Here is a 14,468-nt window from a genome sequence, read left to right on the forward strand (position 1 = left end):
AACATGAAATCTCAGGAAGAAATGTTTTGGTGTGAGGGTGAGGAGCCACTGGCCCAGGTTGCCCAGAGCAGTGGTGGCTGCCCCATCCCTGGAGGGGTTCAAGGCCAGGTTGGATGGGGCTTGGAGCCCCTGATCCAGTGGGAGGTGTCCCTGCCCATGGCAGGGGTGGAACTGGATGGACTTTGAGGTCCCTTCCTACCCAAACCATTCCATGATTCTGTGATTCCTTATTGTAAGATGATATAGAATTAGTAACTTCTACCCTCTGGTAAGGGTTGTAAAAGTGAGGAAATAGGGGATGGAGGCCCTGATGCAAGGAGGGGATGAGTGTGTGCTCCAGCACCACAAACCCTTCATGCTGGCCCTGCCACCCAGTCAGAAAGGACCAAACTGGACCCAGATCAACATCAGCCTCACTCAGCAGCTTGTGTTCCTGTCCTGGGGGTGGGAGAGGCTGTCCTGGGACGTCTCACGCTGACACATCTATAATCTGCAATTTCCTTTTGTACTTGCTCGCTAGATTCCTGGGAATAAAATGACAGTTGCAAACTTGGCCACAATCTTTGGTCCCAACATCCTGCAGAAAGAGAAGCCTGGAGAGAAAGATGCTGGTGCCATGAACTTTGAAGACAGCGCTGCCATCATACTGGTACTCCAGAGACTGATTGAACACTACCAGACCTTGTTCATGGTAGGTGAGGCTTTCTCAGGGCAGCTTCTCTAGACCTTTCATAGAATCACAGAATCACCAGGTTGGAAAAGACCCACTGGATCATCAAGTCCAACTATTCCCATCAATCACTAAACCCCTCCAGGGAAGGTGACTCAACCCCCTCCCTGGGCAGCCTCGGACACTGCCCAATCACCCTTTCTGTGAAAAATTTTTTCCTAATGTCCAGCCTGAACCTCCCCTGGTGGAGCTTGAGGCCATTCCCTCTTGTCCTTTTCCCCGTCACTTGGGAGAAGAGCCCAGCTCCCTCCTCTCCACAACCTCCTTTCAGGTAGTTGCAGAGAGCAATGAGGTCTCCCCTCAGCCTTCTCTTCTCCAGGCTAAACACCCCCAGCTCTCTCAGCCGCTCCTCATAAGGCCTGTTCTCCAGCCCCCTCACCAGCTTTGTTGCTCTTCTCTGGACTCGCTCCAGAGCCTCAACATCCTTCTTGTGGTGAGGGGCCCAGAGCTGAACACAGGATTCGCGGAGCCCTTTCCTTCCCCTCGGAGCCCTTTTAACAGCAGAAGGAAGGATGTATTCACAGCCCCACTTAGTGGCAGAGGACTCAAGTCGGCTTGTGAAAATGTGATTCATTCCTTTCCTCTCTGGTGACATCTGACTCAGCTCCTTTGGGATAGGGCACGACTGGCCAACACCACCTGCAGGAGTGGCACCTCAGTCCTGTTTCTTTCTCAAAGTCCCAGTGAGGAGGGGAAAGAAGAGGGAAGGAGCTGGAAGGCAATGGCATGGGGTGGAGATACCACAGCCTCAAGCAGTCCTGGGGAGAGCAGGTGAGGGCAGTGAAGGACAGGATCACTTCAGTGGATGATTTAAGAATCAGAAAATCACTAGGTTGGAAAAGATCTTTGAGATCATCAAGTCCAACCGTACCTGTCCACTACTAAACCAGATCCCTGAGTACTTCACCTACCCATGTTTTAAATGTCTCTGCTGGAGCAGATGGCTTTAAAGGTGTTTTCAACCTCAATGATGCTATGATTCTATGACTCAACCTGGAGTTCCCAAAAGCATCTTTTAGATTCACGTAGCATTTTTTTTCTAGGAAGAGAGCTCTGGGGCCTCCAGACCAACCAGATCAGGGCTCACTCCAAGGCCAGAGCAGAGCTGCATCCAGCTGGGGTTTACTGATTTCCAGGGATGGAGAGCTCTGACCTCTCTTGGTCCCTTCCCAAGGTTGCACCACCCACAGGGGAAGAATCTTCTCCTTTCAGAAGTGCCCTGGTACAGCTTGTTCCTGCTGTGCATCTCGTTCTGTGCCCAGGCACCTCTGGGAAGAGTGTGGCTCCATCCTCTCTCCACACTCCCATGGGGCACATCCAGGCAGCAGCGAGTCCCTGTATCTTCTCCTGGCCAAATCCTCCTTTGCATGGTTGTTCAGGTGGATGTCGTGCCTTCATTGTTGCACCCTCCACTCTGACTGCGGGTGCCAGGGAGTCATGATGGGTTGAGGGCCCCTCTCCAGGCTCCGTGCTTCCCTCTGCCACTGTGCGAGGTGCCGATGGAGAAGGATGGAGCAGTGTGGTGCAGCACCTGAGGGCAGGTGGGGTTGCTCAGAAGTGGTTGAGTGGGAGGGCCCCATAGGATCATAGAATCATCAATTTGGAAAAGAACTCTGAGATCATTGAGTCCAATCACACCTATCTGACACTAAACCATATCCTTAAGTACCTCATCTACCTGTCTTTTAAACACCTCCAGGGATGGGGACTCCTTCACCTCCCTGGGCAGCCGTTCCACTGCCTGATGACTCTTTTGGTGAAATTTTTTTTCCTAATGTCCAGTCTGAACCTCTCCTGGTGGAGCTTGAGGCCATTCCCTCTCGTGGTGAGGGGCCCAGAACTGAACACAGGATTCGAGGAGCGGTCTCTCCAGTGCCGAGTACAGAGGGAGAAGAACCTCCCTGGACCTGCTGGCCACACTGTTTCTGATCCAAGCCAAGATGCCATTGGCCTTCTTGGCCACCTGGGCCGCTGCTGGCTCATGTTCAGTCGCTGTCAACCAACACCCCCAGGTCCTTCTCCTCCAGGCAGCTTTCCAGCCAGACTTCTCCTAGTCTGTAGCTGGACAGGGTTGTTGTGCCCCAAGTGCAGGACCCAATATTTGGCCTTGTGAAAACTGCATCCCACTAGTCTCATTTCATCACTCTAGCCTGCTCAGATCCCTTTGGAGCCTCCCTACCCTCCAGCAGATCCACACTTCCACCCAGCTTAGTGTCATCTGTGAACTTGCCAAGGGTGCATCAATGCCTTTATCCAGGTCATTGATAAAGATGTGCAGCAAGGTTCTGGCTGAAGCACCACGGATGCTTTGTGTGGACACCTGCTCTCTGAAGCAGCCCCCAAGTCATGCAGAGCTGGAGTGGCTTCTTTCCCTGGAGATAACCCAGTGGAGGCTGTGCAGCTGGTTTGAAACCCCATCAGAAACTGTCTAGAGCAGCAGGAGCTTACCCTGAGCAGTCCTCCTGGCCCTGGTTTAGGAGACGACCTGAGAAATTCCAGAGACATCCCAGAAAAGTCCATTTCATAGAATCCTAGGATGTCCTGGGTTGGAAGGGACACACAAGGATCAAGTCCAACTCCGGTCCCTGCAGAGAAATGTGACATTTCAGGTCCCCCAAAAGCCTTGTAGCAATCGTCAGATCTACAGGGAGCCAAAGGACCAGAATTAGTGTGGGAAAAACAGGGGCTGAGATCCTGCTCAGACCCCCAGGAGGTTTGTGGGACATGAGGCCAACGCAGTGGGTCTGTGAGCACATATTGACCTGGAGTCCTTCTGCTGTCTTTGGCTGCCTCTGCTTGTCCTCCTCCAGAGAGGAGGAGATGCTGTGAACCAGTGTATCTGTGTTTCCCTCCCAGGTCTCTACAGAAATGCAGTGTCACATCCTGAGGAGGCTGTTTCAGACAGACCCCGATGTCATCGACTACCTTCTGCGCAGGAAGTTCAACATGGCACCGTAAGTGGCAGCGCTGCTGGAGGCCACCACGCAGGGCAAGGACCTCCTGCGGCAGGGCTGCTCACTGTGCTGCGGACAAATCCTGCTCGTCTTCCTGCCCATCTTGCCTGCTCCTTCCATCACTTTTGGTCATGAATTCCCCAGCTACAATCCTTCACTCTTTGTGCCAACAGCTGAAGCCTCCCAGCTTTTCTGTCCCCATCCTCCCTTTCCCCTCCCCTGTGCCATCCTCTCTCCTTTAGCGCAGCCTGCCCTGTATCAGAATTCCCCCCCAAACACATTTTCTCTGTGCACACAGCTTCTGTTCTGCTGCACCCCCAGGCTCCTCTGCAGCTCCAGCCTCTCGGGATCGCACACCGATGCCTGCTCCATTTTCAGCTCCATCACTAGCCCTCTCCCCATTTTCTTCACCCTCAGTCTCCGTGCACTTTCAGCCTGCTCTGTGTGCACCCGTGTGCGCGTGGGGCTGGGGCTGCCAGCTCTGTCTGAATGTCTGTTTTCTGGCTGCTGGCTAAGATAGTCCCACACGGGCTCGGAATGTGAGCTCATGCTTGTCCCTGTGATTCAAAAAGGTGGGGGAAAAGGGCCTTGTGCCCCATCCCTGGAGGTGTTCAAGTCCAGGTTGGATGTGGCGGGGCTTGGAGCAACCTGATCCAGGTGTCCCTGCCCACGGCAAGGGGGTGGAACTGTATGGGCTTTGAGGTTCCTTCCGAGCCAAACCACTTTATGATTCTATGATCATGGCAATAAGACAGGAGGCATTTTGCTTCTCTGTGCTCGAAAGCAGGGCACGCTCAGCAGCTTTTGGTCTCCTTGTAGTGCTGGTGACTCCTGCAGCAATCATGAACTGTGCTGTGTGAAACAGTGTCCTGGACCACAGACCTTATGAGTCATCCATCCTACTGTTCCTTATCTGTCTCTGTTCCTTTTGGGGCTGCTCAGAGAGATGGCAAATCTTCTGGGTCACTGCTAGAGGCCATTTGGGTGTGGAGTTGGCAGCAGAAGCTGTTTGCAAGGAGCATCTTTCTCTTTTTCTGCTTTCTTAGGAGCATGGCGAGTGAGGATTCAGCAGAAGATCATGCTCCACACCTGCTGCCTGGCCCCACCTGTACCCTGCAGAGCAGCTCAGTCTCCTCAGAGTTGTACAGGAACGTTTCTTTCCTAAACCTGGACGTTGGCATTTAGCGAGCCTTGTCTGTGCCCTCTACACCATCTGATGTGGACAAAACTGGGCAACTTTTCCCCAGCAAAAAAAAAGTCTTCTGTCCCACTTGGAGAAGTGGATAAGTGAAGGTGCCTGTGGGAGCATCCTTGCAACCAGCAGACAGACCAGGTTCTGGTGTTGGCAGACCCACAGCAGGAGAGGCATCGCCAGGTGGCCAGCAGAAAGGCTTTCTGTGTATGAGTGTGTTGGGAGACGGCAACCAAGAAACTCCTGTGTTCGTGCAGCAGCTGTGCAGACAAGGTGGTGCCAGCAGTGCTGTGCGAAGGCCAGCGAGCCAGAAAGCCACTGCCGTTGGCTGCAGCCTGCTTGTAGGTCTGAAGGTCAGCATCGCCCTGTGCTCTACTGCTTCACAAGGCTTTGAGGCTTGAAGTTCCTGCCCTTGGAGCTGTGCATGAACTTCTGGCTCATGGTTAGTATGATAGAATGTCCTGAGTTAGAAGGGACCCACAAGGACCATCGAGTCCAACTCCTGTCCGTGCATGGGACACCCCAACATTCACACCGTGGGGCTGAGGAACTTGGCCAAATGCTGCTGGAATATTTTCAGGCTCAGCTCCGTGACTGCTTCTCTGGGAGCTGTTCCAGGGCTCCACCACCCTCTGGGGAAGAACCTCGTCCTCGTGTCCAACATAAGCCTCCGCCGACCCATCTTCCTGGCATTCCCTCTGGTCCTGTCATTGGTGGCCAGGGAGAAGAGCTCAGTGCCTGCTCCTCCTCCTCCCCTGCTGAGGAAGCTGCAGAGCACAGTCTCCTCTTCTCCAGGCTGAACAGACTAAGCACCTTCAGCCGCTCCTCACACTCTTCCCCTCTAAACCCTTCCCCAGCTCCGTGCCCTGCTCTGGACGCTTTCCAGCAGCTTTAGATCCTTTTCATCCTGTGGTGCCCAGAACTGCCCCCAGCGCTCACACCGTGCTGGATGCACCCCAGGACATGGTTGCTCCCCTTGGTTGCCAGGGCACTGCTGGCTCATGTCCGACTTGCCCTCGACCAGGATCCCCATGTCCCCTCCCGCAGAGCTGCTCTCCAGCCTCTCATCCCCGGTCTGTCTGTCCAGCCAGGGCTGCCGTGTCCCGGCTGCAGAACCCGGCACTTGCCCTTGTTCAACTCCATGTGGTTGGTGATTGCCCAGATCTCCAACCTCTCCAGATCCCTCTGCAGGTCCTCTCTGCCCTCAGGAGCGTCAACACCTCCACTCCGCTTTCCTGTCATCTGCAAACTTACTTATTAAACCTTCATGCAGCACACTGGGTGGCAGGGACTGCAGGGTGGCTTCATGATGTCCCTGTCTGGGGACGAGAACCTCTCCCCTCCAAATGGCCTCCAGCCCCATGCTTTGGTGCTTTGCAATCCCATTTACTGCGTGTTGTGTCACAGGCTTGTGCGGAGAGAAAGTTCTCTGGGAGCTATGGGAATGGCCGTGGAGCTAACGCAACAGCACCGTCATTGCAAAGACATCCTGGCCTGCCACGCTTGGAATGAATCACAGCTTGTTTTGTTTGAACCCAGGTCTCAAACTGCTTATTTTATGGACAGAAAACACTGCGTTGACCCCAAAATGTATTCGCTGGTGTAGTAAGAGGGAAGCATGTATTCTGAGGATTATAAACTTCAATTTTCCTTAAGTTAATATTCAGTAAGTGGAATTTCTAATGGGTTTTACAGATTATGGTGTCTTTTGATGATCTTTGGCTGAGCTATGTCTGCTTTGGTTTGATCCTAGTGGTGTTCCTACTACTGTACCCGGCGCTCGAAGTTGTGGAAGCCACTGCCAGTTATGTATTAATGTACATTTCTAGCTGGTAGGACAAGACTATCATAATCAGCAAATGTATTCTGTTCTTTTCTTTCCATTTCCTCTGCCAGACACGGCCTGGCAGCCCCTTCCCCAGCAACCCCTGCAGGCTGGGTCACCCCTGAGTGAAACGGTGGTGTAGGGAGGGTTGCTCAGTGACAGGACGAGAGGGAATGGCCTCAAGTTGTGCCAATGGAGGTTTAGATTGCACATCAGGAACACTTTCTTTGCTAAAACAGTGTTGAAGCGCTGGAAGAGGGTGTCCAGGGCAGTGGTGGAGTCTCCATCCCTGGTGTGGAAGGGGAAGACAAAGCGACAGCAAAAGAGATGTCTGTGAATTCTGCATGTGACATTTTTTTATCAGCCATCTATCTTCTGAGCTCATGTAATTTATAATTCCTTGGCTTGAAACGTCCATTGTCACGTTCATGATTTAGGTCTAGCTTCAAAGGAAATGTAGCTGAAGAGGGCTCAGAAGGAGGCAGGCAGTTGGGAAGCTGGTGAAGGCTGTGGTGGGAGGAGAACTGGTGTGTGTAGAGAATGGGGGGTATCACTGAAATTGGGAAAAGAAACTTCTTAACATCAACTGAGGGTCTTAAGAAGCAGGCATTCTTTTAACGTAGCACCAATTTACAGGGGAGATCAATACTTCTATCTTATATGCCAGTGACTACGAGTAGCAGGTTTTTATACACTGAATTTATTCATATATATTCTGTTTCTTGTAAAAATCATGCATATTAATCACATTTCCCAATACATATTATACTTGGGGTCCACCCTTCGTGCACACTCCCCATGGTCCTTTATTGAGTCAGAGGTCACAAAGCAGCCCCCACCTCTTGTTCGTTGGCATCTGGCCACCTTTGGAATTCCTCTATTAGATTTGAAATCAGGGTTATCTTGTCCTTCAGTCTTTTTTGGCTCCTGAAGTGCTGGCCAGATGCTGGTCTTCTGCAGCCCTCATTGTTTTATTCCTTAAATATCACAATACGAGGGCTTTGTTGTTCATTGATTTCTATGATTACGTTAGGGATTAGGACGGACTCTTCTGCACAGCAGCTCCTCTTGGTTTGCTCTGGAGCACAACAGGGCCAGGCAGGTAGGGGGAGATACTGAAAACACCAGCAAATCAGCTCTTTAGGGCTTGTTTTTGAGTTTTCGGAGGCAAGAGCCCTTTCTTAGCGTGGGCAGTGCGAGGAGCGAGCTCCATCACTTGTGTGTAGCCGGGCAGGGGCTGGGACATGGCAGGTTTCCTGCTTATGTGCGTGGATAAATTTTCCTGGCAGTCTCCTCAGATATTTTTCACAGAAAGGGTGATGGGGCAGTGGCAGAGGCTGCCCAGGGAGGTGGTGGCATCACCAACCCTGGAGGGGTTTAAAAGATGGGTGGATGAGGTGCTTGGGGACATGGTTTAGCGGTTGATAGGAATGGTTGGGCTCGATGATCCAAAAGGTCTTTTCCAACCTGTTGATTCTAAGATTCTATGATTCCTATCGCTTTCTGAGGACTCGTTTTCATGTTGTTCTGAACTTTAAACGGTCTGGCCTTTGCTCATTTGGAGCTTTTGGCTCCAGCTCCGCCTGAGCTCATGTTTGGAAAACAGTTTTTTCACGGAAAGGGTCATTGGGCACTGGCAGAGGCTGCCCAGGGAGGGGGTTGAGTCACCTTCCCTGGAGGGGTTTAAGGGACGGCTGGACGAGGGGCTGAGGGGCACAGTTTAGTGATTGATGGGAATAGTTGGACTTGATGATCCAGTGGGTCTTTTCCAACCTGGTGATTCTGTGATTCTATGACAGGTCTAGAGAAGCTGCCCTGAGAAAGCCTCACCTACCATGAACAAGGTCTGGTAGTGTTCAATCAGTCTCTGGAGTACCAGTATGATGGCAGCGCTGTCTTCAAAGTTCATGGCACCAGCATCTTTCTCTCCAGGCTTCTCTTTCTGCAGGATGTTGGGACCAAAGATTGTGGCCAAGTTTGCAACTGTCATTTTATTCCCAGGAATCTAGCGAGCAAATACAGAAGGAAATTGCAGATTATAGATGTGTCAGCGTGAGACGTCCCAGGACAGCCTCTCCCACCCCCAGGACAGGAACACAAGCTGCTGAGTGAGGCTGGTGTTGATCTGGGTCCAGTTTGGTCCTTTCTGACCGGGTGGCAGGGCCAGCATGAAGGGTTTGTGGTGCTGGAGCACACACTCATCCCCTCCTTGCATCAGGGCCTCCATCCCCTATTTCCTCACTTTTACAACCCTTACCAGAGGGTAGAAGTTACTAATTCTATATCATCTTACAATAAGGAATCACAGAATCATGGAATGGTTTGGGTAGGAAGGGACCTCAAAGCCCATCCAGTTCCACCCCTGCCATGGGCAGGGACACCTCCCACTGGATCAGGGGCTCCAAGCCCCATCCAACCTGGCCTTGAACACCTCCAGGGATGGGGCAGCCACCACTGCTCTGGGCAACCTGGGCCAGTGGCTCCTCACCCTCACACCAAAACATTTCTTCCTGAGATTTCATGTCAATCTCCCCTCTTGCAGCTGAAAACCATTCCCCCTCACCCTCTCCCTGCCCTCCCTGATCAGGAGCCCCTCCCCAGCGGGGCCAGAGGCTGCTATTGGCCGACAAGAGCCTGAGGGCGGGGCCCAAGGTCCCTGCTGGCCGGGGGGCGGGGCTAAGCGGCGCTATTGGCCACTGGGGGCGTGGCCAAGGACCGCCATTGGCCGACACGGGACAGGGGCGTGGCCAAAGGCCGCTCTGTGCCGACAGGGGCGGGCGGGTCAAGGAGCGCTATTGGCCGGGACGGGGAGGTGGGCGTGGCTAAGAGGAGCCTGCGGGCCAATCAGCGCGCGGCATCCGGCTGGCGCGATGCTCGCCCCAGCGCGGGAAGGGGCGGGGCCGAGGGGCCGAGGGGCGGGGCCTGACCCGAGCGCCCGCGCCGATTGGTGGGCGGGGCACGGGGGGCGGGGCCGGGGAGGGGCGGGGCGCGAGGGGCTGAGACGGGGCTGGGGGAGCGAAGGGTGGTGAGTGAGGGGGGGGATGTGGGGAGAGCTGGGATGTGGGGGGGGTTGTTAGGGGTGTGGGGACCTGGGGGACCCAGGTCCCCACACCCCTAACAACCCCCCCCACATCCGAGATGTGGGGAGGGGTGGGTTATGGGGAGATGCGAGGAGGCTGTGGGGCAGGTTGGGGGTGTGGGGAGTTGGTGGGAAGGGTTGTGTGGAGATAGGAGGAGGCTGCGGGGGTGTGGGGGGAGCTGGGGTGTGGGGCAGGTTGTTGGGGGTGTGGGGAGCTGGGGGGATGTGGAGAGGGGAGCTGGGATGGGGAGCCTGGGTGGGGACGTGGGGCAGGGTGTGGGAGCTGTGGGGAGGCTTTAGTTTCCTCGACTGTTAGTTCGAAGTGCCTATAAAGCCACCAGGAGTCTCTGTGCTGGAAATGGATCTAGAGAGGCGCCTTGCCTTTTTCTGTCTTTCACTTGCACCCGGCACAGTACGGTCCCAGCTGAGTAGGGAATTTTATTCACTGTTGCTGGGAGGAAGAGTGTGTTGTGATGAAACTAGTGGCATCAACAGCCTGTGATGTGAAAAAATCCCACTGCTGGCTCCCCTGCCTTGGCTGAGGAGCACCAATGGGTGCCGGTGGGGAACAGGAGGACTTGGTGCTGCTAGAATGCTCAACCTTCAGTTTTATGGGGCTGTTCCTCACAACCAAGCTATATTTTTGAAGAGGGGATTGCCCAACCCTGTAATTGTGTTCATGTTTTTCGGATTGTTGGAACAGGTCCAGAGGAGGGCTACGAGCATGATCTGAGGGCTGGAGAATCTCCTGTCCAAGGAGAGGCAGAGAGAATTGGGGTTGTTCAGCCTGGAGTAGAGAAGGCTCCGAGGAGACCTTATAGTGACCTTCCTGTACATGAAGGAGTTGCAAGAAGGCTGAGGAGGGACTTTGTAAAAAGGCCTGTAGTGATAGAATGAGGGGCAATGGCTTTAAATTGGAGAGGGGAAGATTTAGACTGGACATAAGGAGGAGTTTCTTCACGATGAGTGTGGGGAGGCCCTGTCCCAGGTTGCCCAGAGAAGCTCTATCTGCCCCATCCCTGGGGGTGTTCAAGGACAGGTTGGATGGGGCTTGGAGCCCCTGATGCAGTGGGACGTGGCAGAGGGTGGAACTGGATGGGCTTTGAGGTCCCTTCGAACCCAAACTATTCTATGCTTATAAATACTCAGACTTGGAGGAAGGGTCAGAAGCTGATATCAACTAAAATAAGACAGTGCCTTTGTTATCGAGGGTGTTTTATTGTATTGAAATGATGCCTCTGAGAAAGCTGTTTAATGCCACAGTTCCTCCCATGCTGCTTATTTGTTCAGCAGGGCAGGGCACAATCAACTCGTTCTTTTCGTGCATCTGCTTTAGGATAATAGCTTCAAACCTTGGTTTCTCTAAATAGGAACCTGCTTAAAACATTTGAGTTGTGTTACTGGCATGCTTAAGTAAGTGAAGTATTATGTTGTGAATAAAATGATGCTTTCCTTTCTTAAAGGGATCAAGGTGAGAGTGATTCGTCCGAGAAATGGCTGCACATCTCAGATCTGTAAGTTGGTGACTTCGGTGATGCTTTATGAAGTTTTGTCTCGCAGAAATGTATTTTTGTAGGATGAAGGTAATGGTTTTCAGCTGAAAAAGGAGAGTGGTGCCTAGGTCAGTGGTGGCTGCTCCATTCCTGGAGGTGTCCAAGGCCAAGTTGGATGGGGCTTGGAGCCCCTAATCCGGTGAGAGGTGCCTTGCCCATGGCAGGGACTGCTTGAGCTTTGAGGTCTCTTCCAACCCAAACCATTCCGTGATTCTGTGATTTAGTTACTCCAGGATCATTTCAATGTGCCTTATAACATGATTCCATGTTGTAGTGCAGACAGGGGCCATTGCAGCCTCCTTCATTAAAACTTGAACTATTTTCTCATTCATTGATGTGGAGCTTAGGGAAGAGCAGTGAATCTCAGCTCTTTCGGAAGTGGAGAAACAAAAAACCAACATAGTGTTGTGTTGGAGAGTGGGAAGAAGCTGTTGGTCTCTCCACAGCGTGACGCTAGATAGGTGGTAGATATTTGGAGGCTGGTAACAGGTGGTGTACCCCAGGGCTCAGTGCTGGGTTCCAGTTCTGTTCAGTATCTTTATTAACGGCTTGGATGAGGGGATTGAATGTGCCCTCTGTAAGTTTGTGGATGACTGTAAAATGGGAGGAAGTATCAATCATTTGGAGGGCAGGGAGGCTCTGCAAAGGGATCTGGACAGGCTGGATTGATGGGCTGAGGCCAACATAATGAGGTTTAACTAGGCCAAGTGCAGAGTCCTGCACTTGGGACCCAAAAATCCTGTGCAGCACTCCAGGCTTGGGGAAGAGTGGCTCGAAAGCTGCCTGGCAGAGAAGGACCTGGGAGTGTTGGTTGGCAGCGACTGAATGTGAGCCAGCAGTGGCCCAGGTGGCCAAGAAGGCCAATGGCATCTTGGCTTGGGTCAGAAACAGCGTGACCAGCCGGAGCAGGGAAGTGGTTCTCCCCTTGTATTCAGCACTGGTGAGGCCGCACCTTGAATCCCGGGTTCAGTTTTGGTCCCCTGGCCCTAAGAAAGACATTGAGGGGCTGGAGCGAGTCCAGAGGAGAGCAATGAAACTAATGAAGGGGCTGGAGAACAAGTCTTATGAGGAGCAACTGAGAGTCCTGGGGTTGTTTTAGCCTGGAGAAAAGGAGGCTGAGGGGAGACCTTATTGCTCTCTACAGCTATGTAGAAGAAGGTTGCAGAGAGCTGGATGTTGGTCTCTTCTCCCAAGTGACAGGTGATAGGACAAGAGGGAATGGCTTCAGGCTGCAACAGGGGAAGTTTAGACTGGACATTAGGAAAGATTTCTTCACTGAAAGGGCTCTCAAGCACTGGCAGAGGCTGCTCAGGAAGGTGGGGGAGTCCCCATCCCTGGATGTGTTTAAAATGTGGGTAGAGTTGCTTGGAGACATGATTTAGTAGTAGACAGGTACGGTTGGAGTTGATGATCTCTAAGGTCTTTTCCAACCTAATGGTTCTGTGTTTCATATCTTAAAGTCATTGTAGTCGTCTGTAGCCTGGCTTTCTACCTGTGTGTTTTAAACCAGCTGGTTAGTCCAGGTGCAGCGCTGTGAGGTGCTGCTGTGCTGATCCTGCTCATCGCGTTGTTTCACTTAGTGCTTCCCCCAGAGCTGTGTGCGTTGTGTTGTTTTGCATATTATAAATACACACTAAAGGCTATTTAAATAGTCTGCTTCTCATCACCAGTGAGAATACTGTCCTTATGCTTGGATGATTGAAAAGCTATCCTACAGGAAAACCTGGACTATCTCATCTGTGCTGTAGAAACTGATCCTGACCTTTCCAGCCAGGCAGAGGGCGTCCTTCTGCCGCAGAACTACGCAAGCACAGTGTGCAGTTCAGGTGTTCTCATTTCATGAATAACTCACTGGAACGAGAAATGGCACAGGGAAAACAAGTAAAAATATTGGTGGTACGGAACATTTGTCTTTTGAGGAAGAGCTGGGAAGGCTGGAGCCCTCAGCCAGGGAGGAGAATGCTGGGATGGGGCATGTGACAGAGTTTAGAGAATCAGGAAGCTGAAGAGTAAAGCAAGTGCAAAAGCTGTTGTAGTGGGGGAATAGAAGGAGAGTGAGCTGCACAGTGCTTAGATGTGTGAGTTCTTTCTCTGCTGTCTGTTCTGTTGCAGCTGTGAAAACTAAATAGAGCACTGGGCCAAGCCATTAGAGCTTTAAAAATTGTTTTAATCAGACTCTGCTTTGCATGCACCTTTCTAAGTAACTGGTTATAGAACCATAGAACATTTTGGGTTGGAAGAGACCTTAAAGCCCAGCCAGTTCCTCCCACTGGATCAGGGTGCTCATATTCCAGTTCTATTCCCTTCTCCGGACACGCTCCAGCTCCTCAATGTCTTTCCTGCACCGAGGGACCCAGAAGTGAACCCAGGATTCGAGGTGCAGCCTCACCAGCGCTGAGTCCAGGGGGATGATCCCTTCTCTGCTCCTGGATTGTCAGCCTGGCCACCCCATGGCTGATCCAAGCCAGGTGCTGTTGGCTTCCTTGGCCACCTGGGCCACTGCTGGCTCATGTTTGGCTGCAGTTGACCAGCACCCCCGGGGATTTTTCTGCCAGGCAGCTTTCCAGTCGCTCTTACCCAAGCTTGGAGCTGCACGAGGTTATTGTGACCCAAGTGCAGGACCCAACAACTGGCCTTGTTGAACTGCATACAGTACATGTTGAAGAGTTTTGATATCTGATTTTAGAGTCCTCCAATTAAACTAGCTACTGAGCAGTTGTGCAAAATTCCAGCACGTTAAGATCTCAGGAAGTTCAGATCAGTTCACTCTTGAGTTTGTTGGTGTATGTCTGCTTGCTCAAGTGCTTTTCTCCCTGACTCTGCAGGCTGGTAAGAAATGCACAGTGATCGGTGGGTCAGGATTCTTAGGCCAGCACATGGTGGAGCGGCTCCTGGAGAAGGGTTACGCAGTCAACGTGTTCGACATTCAGAAGCGATTCGATGATGACAGAGTGCAGTTCTTCCTGGGAGACCTCTGTGACAAAGAGGTACAGAGCAACGATACATGATGGGGAGATAGACAGGATGGCCATTTAAATAAAGATCCATTCAAACAACTACTGAGCCTTGCCTGAAACTCTGAAACACCTGAGGGCATTGCACGGACTGTACAAGGGTGTGTGGGTATGCCCTAGC

The 14,468-nt window shown here is 52.3% G+C and overlaps 1 protein-coding gene across 7 annotated transcripts in view; it reads left to right on the forward strand.

Moving 5' to 3' along the window:
* The window catches only part of ARHGAP36 (Rho GTPase activating protein 36), a 28,866-nt gene extending 14,623 nt beyond the window's left edge, over positions 1–14,243 (forward strand). For 4 of the 7 annotated variants that reach the window (XM_069867849.1, XM_069867852.1, XM_069867850.1 and 1 more), the window contains 3 exons: positions 521–691; positions 3,587–3,684; positions 4,731–7,527. In XM_069867849.1, the coding sequence (XP_069723950.1) occupies positions 521–691; positions 3,587–3,684; positions 4,731–4,869 (408 nt within the window). In that variant the 3' untranslated portion in view covers positions 4,870–7,527. Of the gene's footprint in view, positions 1–520; positions 692–3,586; positions 3,685–4,730; positions 7,528–11,243; positions 11,295–14,158 lie in introns of those variants that run through there. The other 3 variants (XR_011338397.1, XM_069867851.1, XM_069867854.1) reach the window with 3 other exon arrangements.
* Positions 14,244–14,468: the final 225 nt, after the last annotated feature.

The sequence above is a fragment of the Phaenicophaeus curvirostris genome, chromosome 13 (assembly GCF_032191515.1).
Source record: "Phaenicophaeus curvirostris isolate KB17595 chromosome 13, BPBGC_Pcur_1.0, whole genome shotgun sequence".
Taxonomy (NCBI): Eukaryota; Metazoa; Chordata; class Aves; order Cuculiformes; family Cuculidae; genus Phaenicophaeus; species Phaenicophaeus curvirostris.